Source organism: Eulemur rufifrons, chromosome 30, assembly GCF_041146395.1.
Source record: "Eulemur rufifrons isolate Redbay chromosome 30, OSU_ERuf_1, whole genome shotgun sequence".
Taxonomy (NCBI): domain Eukaryota; kingdom Metazoa; phylum Chordata; class Mammalia; order Primates; family Lemuridae; genus Eulemur; species Eulemur rufifrons.
In genome coordinates this window covers 104,631,484-104,648,031 of record NC_091012.1, presented here as the reverse complement: position 1 = coordinate 104,648,031, position 16,548 = coordinate 104,631,484, and the positions used below count along the sequence as shown (strand labels likewise).

Sequence of the window (16,548 nt, the reverse complement as noted above, 5' to 3'; positions counted from 1 at the left end):
GAGACAGAGCAAAGGTGAAGACAGAGGGAAGTCTCGGGTTGCACTCCCAAACACTTTCTCAGACTCTTAGCCAGGGACCCAACCCTCGAGCTTCCCCAGAGGGACACATTTAGGGAGTTAATACACCTCAGTGGAACAATTAATTTAAGATTCTGATCTGAAAGGAAGAAGTAAGAAGTTTCTTTTTGAAAGTGTAATGCCACACATGCATACCCACGCAGAGGCAGAAACTACAAAAAGGATATTAGAGCGGTCACAACACCAGTCACAGCTCCCATGGTAAAAGAGCCACTAAATATGCCTAGAAAAATTCCAACTGACTTAAAAAAGGCAGCAGCATCAAAGGCGTGAGTGTTCAGTCCCGCTGGCTGGTAGGCAACAATAGACCTAGAGTTTAAAAAGAAAACAGAGTTTAAAAAGCCTGTGCTGGTTTTATACCATGATACCTGAAAATATCGACAAACATAGGCATCTGTATTCTGCCAAGCACTGCCCAGGGTAAATTCATTTAATTTAATCTGTAGCCACCATGTTGTGCTGGCATCAGCATTCTGATTGCTGCTGAGCGGACAGAACAACACAACTTTGTCAACAAAGCTGACAGATGTCATTTAGAAAACTGCACAATTCAATATTTAACACTTTTAAAGTGGGCCTGTGAATTTAGCCTAAAGCATGCAGGAAACCAGGGTCTCTCTTCCTCAGCAGAAACACTGCTACTTACGAGGACAGTACGATGGCAACAGCATCATTTAGGACACTCTCTCCAAACAGAAGTGCGTAAAGATCCACATCTGCATGCAATTCATTAAATATTGCCAGCACGGTCACTAAAAAGTGGGCCAAAGGCACAGAAATTAGTTTTGGTTTCTGATCTTAAACCACTGATTACAGAATAATAGAGACAATTTCTATCTTAGGCGGGACCAGGTGGTTTGGGAGATAGCAAGGGGGTCAAAGATGGACTATCTACAGCGGAAATGAAAACAGCAATCTTCCTAATCTGAATGAGGTTTGACATGATGCTTTAGTCTAGGACACTGCGCCAAAACACTATGCTTCCCACTGTGATCCCACCACACTTTGAAAACACGTGGTACAGAACTTAAAAAAGTAATCACAATCGATGTCCTTTGGCTTCACTGGAGGGTTGAAATCTCCTTGAAGGCAGAAACGCTGTTTTATCGACCACTGTGCTCCCAGAACCCAGCATCGTCAGGGCACAGAGAAGATTTTAATAAAGGTCTTTGAAATTACGAAAGTCTTCATTTATGACAGGCTATACAAAATAACACTTCTAGTTTTCACATTTCTTCGGCATTTAAAAATCAGCTATTCTCCACATCAGCGGTTCTCAAACTTTTGGCCTCAGCACCCCTTCACATTCTTAAAAATTACTGAGGCCCCCAAAGAGCCTTAAGTTTTGTGGGCTATAGATACTGATATTTACTATATTGAATAAAACAGAAAAAAAAATATTTATTCATTTAAAATTAATAACCCATCATATGTTAACATGACATATTTTAATGGAAAAAATCATATTTTTCAAAAAAATGAGTGAAAAGAGAGCCATTGCTTTACATTTCTGTAAATCTTCTTTAAATGTCTGGACTAATGGAAGACAGATGGTTCCCATATCTGTTTCTATATTTCAGCAACAGATAGTCAATACACACGTTATGCAGCCTCTACAAAACTCTACTGTACACTTGTGAGAAGATAAGTAAAAAAAAGACAATATATTACTGCTATTATTAAATCAGTTTTGACCTGATGGACCCCTTGAAAAGGTTTTGGGGACCTCCAAGGGCCCCCAGACCATACTTTGATAACCACTGCTCTAGAGCAGGGTTTTTCAGCCTTGGGTCTATTGCCATTTCAGATCAGATAATCTCTTTGTTATACAGGGCTGTCCTGTGCATCGTAGGATGTTTAGCAGCAACCCTGGCCTCTACCGACCAGATGCCAGTAGCAGATGCCAATAGTTGAGAGGGCTCAACTGTGACAACCAAAAATGTCTCTAGACATTGCCAAATGTTCCCTGGGGGGCAAAACCACCCCTGGTTAAGAACCACTGCTCGAGACATACACATGCAGCAGTATTCTCTCTCGACACTCACACCCAACTATCTTCCCCCTTGATGGTTTCTACCATAAGAACTGCAAAAGCTAATAACTCACTTTCCCTGCTTCCTCTGCAGAGAGCACCACCTCTTCCTGTTTGGAAGAGGGCAGAGAGGCCAGACACTCACACGGTCATCTTGCTTCCATGGGGCAACTGACGTGTGACTGAAACCCAAGGGCAGTGCGGTAGAAAGACCGAGTGCCTGGATGCCTGATTGTAGTGGGACCTGTGGCACCAGCCTGGGACTAGTACCCAAGAGAAACATCTATTTGTTTAGCTGGAATTAACCAAGTTTTTCTGTTCTTTGCAGCCAAACGGATTACTGACTGATACAATTTGAAAACCAGGCCAAACAAATGTTTAGTGAGTTATTTATAAGCCAACCAGTCTTGTAACCACCACCCAGATCAAGAAATGGAACTTTGCAAGTTCCCCCAATGTGACCCATCACAATCTCAAACACCTTCCTTCACTCAAAATGAAATATTAACCTGAATTAAGTAATCATTTTCTTACCTTTCTTTATATAACATTTTGATCATCCAAATGCATACTCTCTGACACTATTGTTTGGCTTTGTCCTTTTTTAATTTTTTTGAAGACAGGGTCTCACTCTGTCATGTAGCACCCAGGCTGGGGTGCAGTGGTGTGATCACAGCTCACTGCAGCCTTGAACTCCTGGGTTCAAGCGATATTTCTGCCTCAGCCTCCTGAGTAGCTGGGACTACAGATACGTGCCACCGACTGTGCCCAGATAATTTTTCTACTTTTTATAGAGACAGGGTTTTGCCATGTTGCCCAGGCGTGGCTTGAATTCCTGGCCTCAAGTGATCCTCCCACCTCAGCCTCCCAAACTGCTGGGATTACAGGAGTGAGCCACCAGTCCCAGCCTTGCCCATCTTTTTAAAATGTACTTTTTAATATCTCTTTTACTCTATCAGTTCCTCCTCCATTCCTTTCTGTCGGCTCTCTTCTCATAATGCCCTATTGTTTAGTTCTCTCATTTCTGAATTTTCCAATCCTAATGCATGTACTTAATAACATCTATCATTTTCTTAATTTCATTTGGCTGCTTTTGGAATATTAATAAAGTTTTACCTTTTAGGGGCCCTGTTTTTCTGGTGTGACTTCATTAACTGTAGCTTTGCTATTCAGAGGTGTTATCCTCATTTTTTTTCTCACAATATGTTTGCACGAAGTTCAACCTCAATTCTTTTCTGTCAGTTAAGTGAAGTGGTTAGGGGCAGAAGTGGGCCGACAAGAGTTGTTCTCATTTCATGGCTCCAGGGCTCCCTCTTCTGGTTTTACATTGAACTATTAAAAATACGGCCTCTGGGTGTAGCCACCTCCCCAACACTTTCTGAGATCCACTGCCTCTAGCCCTCTCCTCCTTTAGTAGCTGAGCTTTCTTCCTTTCATACCCGTCAATTAGGGCTTGTAGTCCTAGCAGTTCGTCTTTAGGGAGTGACTCTGTCCTTCTAGAGAGATCCACACTGGGTATCTCTGAGAGCCCTGAGGACTCAGGTCATTCCCACAGCCTCTAACCTCCTCCAGTGTCCTTGCACTCATCCACAAATTGGAGTCTGTAAAGCCATCTCTCAGTTTAAAATGCTATCAGATATGCCCACAAAGTTCTTTACTGCCAGTGGGAAACCCTCCTTTTGAGTATAAATAGTTGTGGAAAATTTCTGGGTTCCCCGATGGTCAAAATGGTCAGCAGTCCCCTTTCCCCTGCACAGCTGCTATTGCTGTACCCAAGTCTCCCGGCTGCTGCTGGGTGATGGGATGCTCTGTCAGCTAGTTTTCCTTCTTTTGTTTTTTAGAGACTGGGTCTCACTATGTTTGTTGCCTAGGCTGGCCTTGAACTCCTGGCCTCAAGCAATTCTTCCGCCTCAGCCTCCTGAGTAGCTGGGATTACAGGTGCTCAGCACAATGCCCAGCAGGTCAGCTAGTTTTGTCTCTGTTCTTTCTTGTGCTATCCTCCTTTCTCTAATTTTGTTAAAGACTAAGGGAGTTTTCAGAATGACACTGCCTCCATCATGCCTTCCATTTCAAAAGTTTAATTCATTCATTGAGGGTAAGCAAAATATAATTTGGATTTGAAAACTGTCTCCTATATGATGAGGCTGCTCCAGGTTATTATAAACCAAGGGGCTAAAATCATTACTTTATGCATTCAGACACTAACCGGACATCAATAGGGTACAGGCCCATCGGCTGTAGTTCTTAAAGGACATGTCATCTTTACAATACAGATGTTAACACAAGATGCAAAGTTAACCTCTTTCCTTCACCCTTAAATACAGATTAGTAGGTTACACAACAGGAAAGATCTTTAGGCTTAAAATTAGGGTTTTTTAATTTTATTAAAATTAGAATTGGGCTTAAAAAGGTTATTTTCTGGATTATTTACTACACAAACAGTACTTGTGGCTCCTTACATAAAACTTTTACTCTAGAAGTTTACCATGGTATGACAAAAATTATTTTGTTTTTAACTCAATGTTGAAGAAAAATTAACAATGATAATAACAACAATTATTGAGGTCTTACCTTGAAGCAGGCACTACGCTAAGCATTTCGCAATCTCATTTAATTCTCATAAACCTCTATAAGGTGGGTGGTATTATCATTTTCCCCAATTTAGAGGTGAGAAAACAGACTACGCTTGTATGATGGGCTGCTTTATGCTACAGTATTGAAATTCCCCAAATCCCAGTAGTTGGGCACAAGAGAAGTTTTATTCCTCACTCATATAATGTGTCTGCCATGGCTTAGCACAGAAAGCCTCTGTTCACATCACAGTACCTCAGGGACTCGGGGACTCAAGACTGACAGAGGCTGATCCTGATGAACAGAGCCCAGGCTTGGCAGTCCAGGAGCCCTGGGTCTAGGACCTTATCAGTAGGGGTCCTGGCAGGAAACACACAGCACCCTCAAATTGAGCAATTTGAGGAAGAGTTTAACGGAGAGGTTATTTATAAAAGTGTGGGCAGAGGAAAGGGAAACCACAAGGGAGAAGGCAGTACTTGAGGCTGGAATCGGGGTGCTTGTGTACCATTGCTAGCCCTGAAGACTCCCGCTGGGCCCCAGCAGCTCTGTCCTCCCCCGTCTCCCACCGGTGCTCTCCTGTGGACAAATCCAATGGGAAACCAGAAGGCAAAGGAACCTCTGGCATATTCCTTACAAGTCAGCCTCCTGGGGCTGAGAGGAGGGTGGAGCAGAGTGGTGAGTCAGTCTGCAGGGCAAGCGGAAGACATCCAACACAGCCACCAGCTGGCTAGGGGAGCTCAGCACACAGCAAAGTCTAAGGATTTAGTAAAGTGAAGGTCTGGGCTACGTGACTTCCCAAAGCCCTTCTGACTTTTAAACAGGGTCTTCCTGAAAGTGTTTACCAATGGCGAAAGTGATACATAGTTAACCATTCATTCATGACAATAAAAGCATAAATAACACTAATAACAACAAACACATAGCTCTGGTCTGAATTTCAACTTCTCATTCTCTCTGCCCGATACCTTATAAAACGTGAGGAACTCTGCCAGGCCCCTCCTGAGCAAGTCTGTGCCTGACCACGAGGAGGGATGACAGACTGGGACTGGGTACATGGCTTCTAAAGGGGGAGATTAGACAGACTGCACCCCTGACCTACACACAGCAGGACCCTTGAAATCAGAGAGAACAGGGTCACAACAGCTGTTTCCAACTGGATGCAGACTGAGAAATCACAATTAACTGACTGAAGGCCACTGGTGCACACAGTGGGAAAAATCAAAGGATAGCAATAATAGGAGGAAGGAAAAATCAAGAACCTGAACTTGTTCCTTCAACTAACTTTTATTGAACACGTCATCTGTGTACTAAAGAGCACTTGGCACTTGTCAGCACTTAGTACAAAGCAGCGTGTATTGCTTTTCTTTTTTTATTTCAGAATATTACAGGGTACACATGTTTTGGTTACATAATTTGCTTTTGTACAGTCTGAGTCAGAGTTATAGGTGTGCCCTTCACCCAGAATGTGTGCACTGTACCCGTCAGGTGTGAATTTACCCATCCCCTCCTCTCCCTGTCCCACCTGCTTGATTTCCGTTGACTTTTACTTCCATGTGACAGCAGAACATGTTGTTATATATACAACAGACTTAAAGAGCTGAGGGAGCAGATAATGAAAGAGTCTAGGAAGAATGATCGGGGAGGTGGCATATTTGAACCAAGTCTCAAAGTATGAGCAAAAGATTGACCAGTCCATGATTGGGTGCAGTGGCTCATGCCTGTAATCCCAGCTGTTTGGGAGGCTGAGGTGGGAGGATGGCTTGAGCTCAGGAGTTCAAGACCAGCCTGGGCAACACAGCAAGACCCCAACTCTACAAAAAAAAATTTTTTTTTAATTAGCCAGGCATGGTGACGTGAACCTGCAGTCCCAGCTACTTGGGAGACTGAGGCAGGAAGTCTGCTAGACCCCAGATGTTCCAGGCTACAATGAGCTATGATAGTGCCACTGTTCTCCAGCCTGGACTCTACAGAGTGAGATCCTGTCTCAAAAAAACAAAAACAAAAAACATTGACCAACCTGGGTGATGCAACTAGAGGATTAATCTTAGACAATACAGATCCCAGATTTTTGAAACCTGACTGATTAGAGACGTATAAAAGTAAGAGAATTAAAATTGGGGTAAATCACTTCATAATGGTTCACAGGAAGGAATAGCACTTATGTTCTTGGGTCGCTGCTTAGGAAGGCAATATGGGGTGGATACTTAAGTTTTCTTTCCTTAATTGTGGATCCATCTAAATCAACAGCCCACAAAGATGGTACATGGCACCCATGACACACCACAGAATGGAGAGGGATCCCTGTGGCAGAGCAGCCCACATCACCCCACACATACTGTGTCACCTTCAACCAGAAAACCAAAGATTGATGTCTTGAGCCGAGAACAGGTATCAGAAATACGGACCACATATTCTTTTATATCAGTGCATACCATTCCGTATCCCAATACCAGCATTTTTGTTTGATGCACCAGGCACTAGAAGTCAATCTGGTCTTGTGATACCTTCTAACTCTGCACTTAAGTTTCTCTTTTAGGACCCAAGTTTTCAAACAACAGATTTTTAGGAGCCTGGTAAAGTACTTCTAATTTACAAAAACATTCTCCATTTCAGGAAGATTTCCATTAAAAAAGCAGTTAAAGTTAATGTCCTGATATTTAACAAGTTTAAACTGTGAATTTTCTAGAACTTTCATTTATATAAAACCTTTACTGTGCCAGTCTTCACAGGGCAAATAAAAATGGTGCAGTGTGGTAATGTCTTCCATTATTTTCTACCATAGCATAGACACATTAAAGGCAAGTAAACAATTACAAAGGTAATCTGGAAAAGTAAGCCTTTGTATCCAATTAAATGAAGCAACAATAATAGCTCAGAAAACAATATTGGTAATCGTTTTTTTTATATTATTTTTTAGAGACAGGGTCTCACTCTATCACCAGGGCTGGAGTGCAGTAACATAATCATAATTCACTGTAGCCTCAAACTCCCAAGTTCAAGCAATCCTCCTGCCTCAGCCTCCCGAGTAGCTGGGACTACAGGTGTGCACCACCAGGACTGGCTAATTTAAAAAAAAAATTTATAGAGATAGGGTCTTGCTATGTTGCCCACGCTGGTCTTGAACTCCTGGCCTCCAGCGATCCTCATGCCTCGGCCTCCTATAGTACTGGGATTATAGGTGAGCCACCATATCTGGCCAATATCAGCAATCTTTATGTTATACTAACCTCCCTTTACTTGGTGGTGGTACTAGAAAGAAAACAGTAAGAAAGTTATAGATGAGTATAGTTAGTAATATATTTCATACAAACTAAACTTTCTCAGACTTATGAAGAATCTATTTCTCAGTAGACACAATCTAGAGACAGTTACAGACAGCATAGTACTAAAATAATAAAGCTGCTTTTCAGAGTGCTCTTTGGAAACATTCTTGGGTTAAGTGACGATCTGTTACTTTATTTTTAAAAAAACATGAATCAAATTAAGAAATCTCTGCCTGAGCTGAGACCAACATAATTTTCAGGTGCTATGCTCTATGCTTTACATGTGTTATTTCATTTAGTCTTCATAATAGCCCTAGGAAATCGGTACCATTATTCCTACTTTATTGATTAGGAAACTGATGGGAGAGGATAAAGTGTGTCCAAGCCACTCAATCAGTGACTGGCAGGGCTAGAACTCAACCCCGGGCCTGTGACTCCACATCCCACCTTCTTTTCACAAACAAGGGTACCTCAACCAGCCAAGTCTTTGATACTAATTTACTTAGGGTGTTTGTAATAAAATATGGGGGTAAGAGAGGTCAACGTTTTTTGAACATTGAGATTCTTTAGAATCACACAATTGTCTAGAACTATGCTGTCCAATGTGGTAGCCACTAGCCACATGTGGGTATTTAAATTTAAATTATTTAACATCAAATAAAATTTAAAATTCAGTTCCTCAGTTGCACTATACCACATTTCAACTGCTCAATAGCCACATGTTGCTACTGGCTAACACAATGGACTGGGCAGATTATAGAACATTTCTATCTTCGCAGAATGATCCATGGGATCGCATTGATCGAGAGGACCCCGAGGGGCATGGTTAAGTTGGGAATCTTAGTATCTTTAAGGTTACTACTGTTCAGAATGTTAGAGGGCATCATCAACATTGTGAAGACCTTTCCATGAGGACCAGCTCATCCTCCATAACTTTTTTCCCTAAGATGTACTCTCGATAGTTGACATTAGAGAAAGGAATAGCTATAACTACTTTATGCAAACAGATTTAATTATAGGTTCTAATTTAGAGAGGAGAGCTTTTTTTGTTTGTTTTTTTGTTTGTTTTTGAGCTGTGAGGGTGGAGTGGTATGTAATAACTCACTTGTAAGAATTGGTTCGACTAACACTTGAAAAGTATAAGGCAAGAGATTTATGAATAGAAAACCATGTCACAGTATGCTTTCATGTGGGAACATTGCACAAAAGGAGTTTATAAATTAAATTACATTCACTATAGGTACCTATAAGTATTTCCACTAAGAAAAGGTATTATTTAAACCAAATGACATGTTTCGTAAAAGCCGGCAAAAGCACATTGAGAAAGAAAGCAGTCTAAGTATAAAAATTGTGACCATATTAGACATTCTAAAATGAAATGCAAATGGGAAATACAGGTGGAAGCAATCCAAGTGCCCACTGACAGATGAATGAATAAACAAAATGTGGTATACACATACAATGGAGTATTATTCAGCCTTAAAAGGAAGGGAATTATAACAAATGCTACAAGTTGGATGCACCTTTTGGACATTATGCTAAATGAAATACAACAGTCACAAAAGGACAAATACTATATGATTCCACTTATATGGGGGATCCACAGTGGTTATGATCATAGAGACAGAAAGTAGACTGGTGGCTGCCAGGGTCGAGGGGGAGGTGCAACTGGGGAGTTGCTGTTTAATGGGTACAGAGTTTCAGTTTTGCAAGATAAAAAAGTTCTGAGGATTGGTCGCACAGCAATGTGAATATAAATAACAGTACTAAACACCTAGAAATGGTTGAGATAGTAAATTTTATCCCATGCATTTTTACCATAATAAAATAATAACAAAAAAAAGGAAATGCATGTCCTTCTTAGAAAAGCCATCTAAGCATGTTAGACCCACCTACTGGTCACTTCTTCTACCATTCCATGTTAATACTGTCTCCCTACTGCAACAAAAATCAACAATTGCTCTGAACTTTTTAAGATTTAAATAATGGAATATCATAATGATAAAGCCAAGTATGCAAATACCTGGGTCGGTGGCAGAGATGATTGCTCCAAAAAAGAGACAATCTGTGTAGTAAAATTTATCTGAGAGCTGTCCCACAATCTTCATGAGCTTCACCACACCGTACATGAGATTTCTGTAAGAAGGTAAGGTAAACTATGTCAGGAGGAAAAAAAAAGTGAGTAACCTAGCAAACATGCAAGCAGAGTGGTACTAGAATACTGTACTTACAGGGAAACTTATGGAAATAACAGGCAGCTGCTATGGTTGGACACTTAGCCAGGAACATGGGCAAATACAACTTTGGCACTAAGTAATGGTTTGTGGTTAATGTCATCTTGCTGAAGCATCTGAACATTTCATTTTTAAAAGTTGTGCTAACAACTGTAGCAACTATGGTCTTCAGCTAGCAACAAAGTTAAGGCATCTTAAGCAACTGGGTAATAGAGGGGAAAAGAAGCAATAGAACCTGGCACAATCTGTAATAAATTGCTACAAACGTCACAGGATTCTAAGATAAATCATTTAAAGTTACAGAAATGGGTAGACTGGATGAAGCTTGGAGAGGGAAAAAAAAAAAGGTTGGTCACAAAGATCCAAGGTATCAACTTATTACCTCCTTCTCTGCCAAGGATTATTTCAAAGAAGGGAAAAGAGACAAACTTCTGTAAATGCCCTATTAGATCAGCATCTCCATCGACCTGTCTGGCCTCTCACTCTTTGCATGGGCTAGGCAGGCCGGCAGCGGCCCTCCTTATGCCATGTAGAGCATGGCATGGTCCAAGAGGGTCCACCAAGTTAAATTTTTCAGCTTGGCTGGAGCACATTTCCTATAGGAGAGCTTACAAATTGGGAGGAGCGAGGCGTGTTAAAAGGCCTAGTACGTGTTTCATGGGTGGGGATGTATATGTGTGCACATGTGTGTGTGGTGGCAGCAGTGATAGCAGCAGCTCTGGGGTTAGAATAAAAATAACCACAGACTTGACTCATTGTACCTACAGCCAACCCTCTAATAATGAGATCCTTGATGGCAATCAAGGACCATGTCATTGCCCACTTTTGTGTCTTGAATGCCTAGAATAGTGGGTTGGCTAAGCTAAGAGCAAAAGAACTATTTGCAGAATGGAATCCTTTTGAGAAGAAATAGCTATGACTTAACGCTTACCTAATGTGTGCCAGACACTGTTCTAGACACTTAACAAGTTCAATTTCAGTTCACAGCAACTGTGTGATACACATTTGATTTGCCCTTTCCTGCTTATCAAAAGCTTCTCATCTACCTTCTAAACATTTCATGGAACTAGACCTTCCTCTCCATTTCCTTCCACCACAGTCTTTAGACCTGGGCAATAGACTTCTCTCTCTGGCAGCCTTTTCCCCATTTTGCCACCCATCATCACCAATGCCAGTTACGTAACCTGTCACTATTCTATGATCTCCTAAAGGACCAAGTCCAAGCCCCTCCTTGTTTGATGCATAAAAGTCCCCTGCTTTTATCTCTAGGTTTCCAGCTAATGTTTAAAAAATTAATGAAAATCCTTACTTTATTCAGATTTTCTTAGTTTTTACTTAATACTTTTTCTGCTCCAGGGTCCCATCCAGGATGCCACATGACATTTCGTCCTCAAATCTCTTTAGTCTCTTCTTGGCTGTGACAGTTTCTTAGACTTTGATCATTTTTGATGACCTTGGCATAGTTGAGGAGTACTGGTCAGATACTTTGTAGAATGTGCCTCAGCTTGGACTTGTCTGATTTTTTCTCATAGTTAGACTGAGGTAACATGTTTTTGGGTAGAATACCAGAGAGATAAAGTACCCTTCTCATCACAAATATCAAGGGTGCATACTATCAACATGACTTACCACTGTTGGTGTTGACCTTGATCACCTGGCTGACGTAGTGTGTGCCAGGTTTCTTCACTGTAAAGCTACTCTTTTTTTCTTCCTTTCTGTGCTGTACTCTTTGGAAGGAAGTCACGATGCACAGCCCACACTCAGAGTGGGGGTGAGGGTAGGAGGAGGTACTAAGCTCCACCTACTTAAGGGAGATGCATGTACATAAAGTATTTGGAATTCTTAAGCACAGGAAATCTGTCTTTTCCCCCCATTTATTTATTTCTCCAATCATTTATTTATATCTGTATAGACTCTAGGATATTTTATACTTTGGGTGATAATCTAATACCATATTATTTATTTTGCTGTTCTTCAGCAATTAGGGGGGCTTTGGTCATTACAGGGGCTTTCAGGTTGGCCCCTATGTCCCTGTGACATACCCCACATTCTTTTGTCTGTCTGTCTTTTGAGCACTCCCTTACTTTCTGGCATCGCAAGATGCTCCATTTTCATCTTGTATATTCCTTGCCTCAGCCCTAGAATTAACCATTTCTGAAAGGAGTTCTAGTTCTTTTTTTTTTTTGAGACAGAGTCTCATTCTGTTGCCCTAGCTAGAGTGCCATGGCGTCAGCCTAGCTCACAGCAACCTCAAACTCCTGGGCTCAAGCAATCCTCCTGCCTCAGCCTCCCGAGTAGCTGGGACTACAGGCATGCACCACCATGCCCAGCTAATTTTTTCTATATATTTTTAGCTGTCCAGATAATTTCTTTCTATTTTTATTTTATTTTTTTATTTTTTTCCTTTTTTTTATTTCATCTTATTGTTATGGGGGATACAGAATTGCAGGTTACATACGTTGCCCATGTACCACCTTTCCCCCCAAGTCAGAGCTCCAGGCGTGTCTGTTCCCCAGATAGTGTGCGTTGCACCCATCATGTAGGTATATATCTCTCCCTTCCCCACCACCCCCTTCCCGAGTCAGCACCTTCAAGTGTTACCATTCCCCAAACGGTGCGCAATGCACTCATTGTGTAGGCATACTCCCATCCCCTCCCCCACCCCCCACCTCAGTCTGATATCCAATTGGTGTCGTTCCTAGATGTGTATTTAGGTGATGATCAGGGAAACCAATTTTCTGGTGAGTACATGTGATGCTTGTTTTTCCATTCTTGGGATACTTCACTTAATATAATGGGTTCCAACTCTCTCCAGGAGAACCATAGAGATGTCATATCTTCATTATTTCTTATAGCTGAGTAATATTCCGTGGTATACATATACCACAGCTTACTAATCCAATCATGTATTGACGGGCATTTGGGTTGTTTCCACATCTTTGCTATTGTGAATTGGGCTGCTATAAACATTCGGGTACATGTGTCTTTGTTACAGAATGACCTTTTTTCCTTTGGGTATATGCCCAATAATGGGATTGCTGGATCAAATGGCAGGTCTACTTGAATCTGTTTAAGATACCTCCATAATGCTTTCCACAGGGGTTGCACTAGTTTGCAGTCCCACCAGCAGTGTATGAGTGTTCCTGTCTCTCCACACCCACGCCAACATGTGTTGTTTTGGGTTTTTTTGATAAAGGCCATTCTCACTGGGGTTAAGTGATATCTCATTGTGGTTTTGATTTGCATTTCTCTGATGATTAGGGATGTTGAGTATTTTTTCATATGTTTGTTAGCCATTCTTATATCTTCTTTTGAGAAGTTTCTATTCATGTCATTTGTCCACTTTTTGATAGGGTTGTTTGATTTTTTCTTGCTGATTTTCCTGAGTTCTAAATAGATTCTTGTTATCAGTCCTTTATCTGATGTGCAGTAAGCAAAAATTTTTTCCCATTCTGTAGGTGGTCTGTTTATTCTCGTGATTGTTTCTTTGGCTGTGCAGAAGCTTTTTAATTTAATCAGGTCCCATTCATTTATTTTTGTTGCTGCTGTGATTGCCTTGGGGGTCTTCTTCATAAATTCTTTGCCTAGGCCAATGTCTGTAAGAGTCTTTCCTACATTTTCTTCTAGAATTCTGATTGTATCACGCCTAAGGTTTAAGTCTGTGATCCACCGTGATTTGATTTTTGTGAGAGGTGAAAGCTGTGGGTCCTGTTTCAGTCTTCTACAAGTGGCTAACCAATTCTCCCAGCACTATTTATTGAATAGGGATTCTTGTCCCCAGAGTATATTCTTTCCTGCTTTGTCAAAAATTAGGTGACTATATGAGGATGGTTCTATATTTGGATTTTCTGTTGTGTTCCACTGGTCTGTGTCCCTGTACTTGTGCCAGTACCAGGCTGTTTTAAGAACCACAGCCTTGTAGTATAGTTTGAGGTCTGGCAAATTAATACCTCCCATTTTGTTTTTGTTGCTTAAAATTGCTTTTGCTATACGGGGTCTAAGTACTTATCAAAAAAATAATCCACCACGACCAAGTGGGCTTCATCCCAGAGATTCAGGGGTGGTTCAACATACATAAATGTATAAATGTAATTCACCACATAAATAGAAGCAAAAACAAAAACCATATGATACTCTCATTAGATGCAGAAAAAGCATTTGACAAAATTCAACACCCTTGGCCGGGCGCGGTGGCTCACGCCTGTAATCCTAGCTCTCTGGGAGGCCGAGGTGGGCAGATTGTTTGAGCTCAGGAGTTCGAGACCAGCCTGAGCAAGAGCGAGACCCCATCTCTACTAAAAATAGAAAGAAATTATATGGACAGCTAAAAATATATATAGAAAAAATTAGCCGGGCATGGTGGTGCATGCCTGTAGTCCCAGCTACTCGGGAGGCTGAGACAGGAGGATCGCTTGAGCCCAGGAGTTTGAGGTTGCTGTGAGCTAGGCTGACGCCACGGCACTCACTCTAGCCTGGGCAACAGAGTGAGACTCTGTCTCAAAAAAAAAAAAAAAATTCAACACCCTTTTATGATAAAAACGCTTAACAAAATAGGCGTAGATGGAACCTACCTAAAAATGATACGAGCCATATATGGCAAACCCACAGCCAACATCATACTGAATGGGGAAAAACTGAAAGCACTCCCACTTAGAACTGGAACCAGACAGGGCTGCCCACTGTCCCCATTACTTTTCAACATAGTATTGGAAGTCCTTGCGAGAGCTATAGGGCAAGAGAGCAAAATCAAGGGAGTCCAAATAGGGAAAGAAGAGATCAAACTCTCACTTTTTGCTGATGATATGATGTTATATCTGGAAAACCCCCAGGATTCAACCATGAGACTCCTGGAATTGATTAACGAATACAGCAAAGTCTCAGGCTACAAAATTAATATACACAAATCAGAGGCATTTATATATGCCAATAACAGTCAATCAGAAAACCAAATTAAAGACTCAATACCCTTCAAAATAGCAACAAAGAAAATAAAATATCTAGGTATATACCTAACTAAAGAGGTAAAGGACCTCTATAAGGAAAACTATGAAACACTGAGAAAAGAAATAGCAGAACTTGCAAATAGATGGAAAAAATATACCATGCTCGTGGATCGGAAGAATCAACATTGTTAAAATGTCTATACTACCCAAAGTGATCTACAGATTCAATGCAATCCCTATTAAATTACCAACATCATTCTTCACAGACGTAGAGAAAATAATTACACACTTTGTATGGAATCTTTCTATTTTTAGTAGAGACGGGGTCTCACTCTTGCTCAGGCTGGTCTCGAACTCCTGAGCTCAAACGATCCACCCGCCTCAGCCTCCCAGAGTGCTAGGATTACAGGCGTGAGCCACCGCACCGGCCTCTAGTTCTTTTTATCAAAGAATGATAATAGAAACCACAATCTTGGTACTGGGTGTAATTTTATTTCATTTTAATTAATCTTAATTTAAATAGCCACATGTGGCTAATAGCTACCATACTAGACAGTGTAGCTCCCGATTCTAACTGCCATTATCGCAAACATCAAAATACTGGACTCTGTGGACCTATATGGATCTCATCCCTTTGGGAAGTGTGTAAATTTTGTTACATGACAAAGATTCACTTACCCAATAATGAAGCAGGAAACAGCAGTCCCCAAGAAGGCGTAGGCCAGAATAGATCCAAGATTTCTGAAAAAGTGTCTCTAATTAAAACAAACAAACAAACAAACCAGGAATTACATTGTGATTTTTGACAGTGATCATAAGAAACACATTAAAAGTCTCTAAAAAGTGGAACTCTACTTACCACTTCCATTGCATCAAGTAATAACTGAAGTTACTCCTAAATAATGCATCATGGTTTGAAAATATCTTCTGTACTGCCAATCACTGAGCAATTAAGCAAGGGCTTAGTAAATTTTCAGACAAAACTACTCTGGCTAATTATATTAAATTACATTAAGTGTGTGTGTGCATTTGGCATTGTATGTACATAAGTAAACCAATCATTTTTATAGATTTAACCCAAACCATTTTACTTGGTGATTCAGCATGTCACTTCTAGTTCTAGTGGTACCTTAGAAGATCATCAAAGATACAAGTTTCAAACAAAATGTGAAAGTGCCATCTAAGGAGCTTTCTGCTTAATTTTATATCAGAAAACAGAGTCCTAAATATCTGCTCATGGGATCTGAAGCATCTCCTTACATTCATCTGGATTAATCTTTGAAGGCTGGGGAAAAGGGACAATAGAGATGGACGTGAAGAAAGGAAAAACAGGCAGTTCCATGATGGACAAAGTTATATGGGTATAAACTCATAGCAATATAAGATCTAGCAATTATTCAGAAAGAGGTGATAAAATTGCAATCCTT

General features: G+C 40.9%; 1 protein-coding gene across 2 annotated transcripts in view; it reads right to left on the bottom strand.

The window, feature by feature from the left end:
* SLC9A7 (solute carrier family 9 member A7) overlaps positions 1-16,548 on the bottom strand; it is a 160,638-nt gene that overhangs the window by 44,237 nt on the left and 99,853 nt on the right. For both annotated transcript variants that reach the window (XM_069463140.1, XM_069463141.1), the window contains exons 4-7: positions 15,800-15,876; positions 9,968-10,080; positions 725-830; positions 246-387 (exon numbers count right to left, since the gene is read on the bottom strand). In XM_069463140.1, coding sequence (XP_069319241.1) covers positions 246-387; positions 725-830; positions 9,968-10,080; positions 15,800-15,876 — 438 coding nt within the window. The remainder of the gene's footprint in view (positions 1-245; positions 388-724; positions 831-9,967; positions 10,081-15,799; positions 15,877-16,548) is intronic.